The following is a 2,219-nucleotide window of genomic DNA, read 5'->3' on the forward strand; positions in this document are numbered from 1 at the left end:
GGGGGGGTAGGGAGTGATCGGGGGGGAGGGTGGAAGTGGTAGAGGGGGCTGCGCAAGCAGAAAAGCGAGCGTAAGCGAGCATTTGATGCTTGTATAATAATAATGAAAATAAATAAAATAAACGAAGCACGTTGTCGTTGTGACGGAGTAACCGTACCGATAGACTCTATCCATCTATCTAGGCTTGCTCCCTGCATATTCTGACGTCAACGGCTGGCTGACCTCTAGTTACTGCTTTGACCATCCGATCCGATTCGAACTAAGAGATGCGCCAACCTCACTTGTTAGTACTCATACTCTGTAAACAAATAGTCAAACCGCCCGCAGAAGAAACGACGCGTTGGAGATTCCGTTTCGTTTGGAACTAGATCCTGCGCCCTCTAATGGGGTGGTAGTCGTAGAGTGTCTATCTCTATCGGTAATGGCAATGGTAATGATAATGGTAATGGTAATCATGTTCTATTATTTATTTATTCGCTTATTTCTAGAAGGGGAAGGGGGGCTGGACGCGCGTATATGTATAGTATATATATATACATGAACCGGTGAACAGGTTCCTGCGTACGTGGAGGGGCAGCCTGTAAGGGTCAAGGGAGGAAGGAGGAATGGGGTGTCTGCGGGGCGGAAGATGGAAGAAGGGATAAGAAGCAGGGGGGTGGAGCGGACGTGCAAGGAGTGGAGGAGTGAAAATGAGAAGGAGCTTCTGCTACAGAAAGGGAGCGGAAGTGGAGCGCTTTCCGCTACAATTGTGAGATATTACAATTTTAAAGAAGACTGTTTAAAAAGAAAGTCAAAAAAATAACAAAAATAAAAATACATAAAAAATAAAAATAAAAATAAAGCAATGGCAGTTTTAAAGAGAAGAAGGGGAAAGAACACTAGTATAGAAAATCTTACAATAAATTTAAGAGAAGAAACACCATATAAAGTTAGAAATCCTGCATGAGATTTTTTACATAAGCAGAGCAAGCATCAGTGATAGAGAGGTAAGTAGAAATATTAAAGAAAAAAAAGGCGGCAATTTTTCAAAGCTATAGAAGAAAAAAAAAGTACAACCATATAACATTTGGCAATTTTTGACAAAAAAGAAGAAAAAACCAAATAAACTGTGGTGAACACGGTCATTCTTATCTCATAATAAGCGCACATGATTTGAAAGAGGAGAGAGCAAAAGGGGGGGAAAAAAAGTAAAAGAATGAGAGCAAGGAGACAGGACAGGCGAAGCTAACAGTTTAATGTTTTTAGAAACACAACAGCAGATAAAAAAAAGACAGAAGTTTCTTTGCGAAGACATAAAATAATAGCCGCTCATGATAAAATGAAAAGAGGCAGAGAATGAATATGCCTAGCACTTTAGTTGCTGTAGTAGTAGAACAGATGGAGAAGTATAAGTAGAAGAAGTAAAAAAGTAATCAAACTGAAGTTAGAAGTAAAATAAGAAAAGAAAAAGAAAAAAATAAGAGTAGAAAGGAGGAAAAACCACTCTCACACAACGCACACGACGAAAAGGAAGATGAAAACGCGGCAATTTTGAAGAGAGAAATCACACTCATCAAGAGCTTTAAAGAGTAGATAACATGAGTCTTTGGAAGAGGGGGTTTTGTTTGGAGACGTTAACGAGGATAAAAAAGAAAAAGAAAAAAACAACAAAAAATTGACCTGAGCGGTTTTTCCTTTTTTATTTGATACACGCAAGAACCAAGACTAAGACCCATCTTTTTTTCGAAAAGAACAAAAAACTCCTGCTGGTGCGTTCACGAAGAGAGGAACACGTTTACTGCTGGAAATTTACAGGGTCGTTAGTAAGGAAGTTATCTTGCGTTAAGGACGAGTTCGAACGGTCTTTATGAGACGGGAAGTACCAAACCACATTTAATGGGACAGGCAAGGGGATTTTAGCACACACGTACCTTCATTGGTGCGAAGCCACCGCCGTATGAGTGGGAGGGTGGCATACCCATGGAGGGGTACATAGGAGGCGGAGGAGCGGGGCGGTAAGGCGTTCCAGCGGGTCCAGAGTTGTTCTGAGAGCGACCCCAGCTAAGCCTGACACGCGAGTTTCCAATTGGATATCCTTGCATCTGGTTGATGGCCATCTCAGCAGCGTGGCGCTGGACGAATTGGACAAAACCGCAGCCTTTTCCTGGGGGAATCTTGACGTAGGTGATTTCGCCGAAGCCCTGGAAGAAAGACGGAGCTCATCTTCGTAACGTAGCCGG

General features: G+C 42.1%; 1 protein-coding gene across 1 annotated transcript; it reads right to left on the minus strand.

Moving 5' to 3' along the window:
* Positions 1 to 217: 217 nt before the first annotated feature.
* Positions 218 to 2,219, minus strand: BDCG_16466 (uncharacterized protein). The gene is made up of 2 exons (XM_045425695.1): positions 1,911 to 2,219; positions 218 to 1,780 (listed from the first exon to the last, which is right to left on the minus strand). The coding sequence occupies exons 1-2, from the start codon at positions 2,094 to 2,096 to the stop codon at positions 1,775 to 1,777; spliced, it is 192 nt and encodes a 63-aa protein (XP_045279820.1). The 5' UTR covers positions 2,097 to 2,219; the 3' UTR covers positions 218 to 1,774.

This window comes from Blastomyces dermatitidis (genome assembly GCF_000003525.1).
Source record: "Blastomyces dermatitidis ER-3 genomic scaffold supercont1.2, whole genome shotgun sequence".
NCBI lineage: Eukaryota > Fungi > Ascomycota > Eurotiomycetes > Onygenales > Ajellomycetaceae > Blastomyces > Blastomyces dermatitidis.

Bases quoted from the DNA above. Each gene is read 5' to 3' on its own strand.
- BDCG_16466 (XM_045425695.1), bottom strand. From the start codon at position 2,096: ATGGCCATCAACCAGATGCAAGGATATCCAATTGGAAACTCGCGTGTC.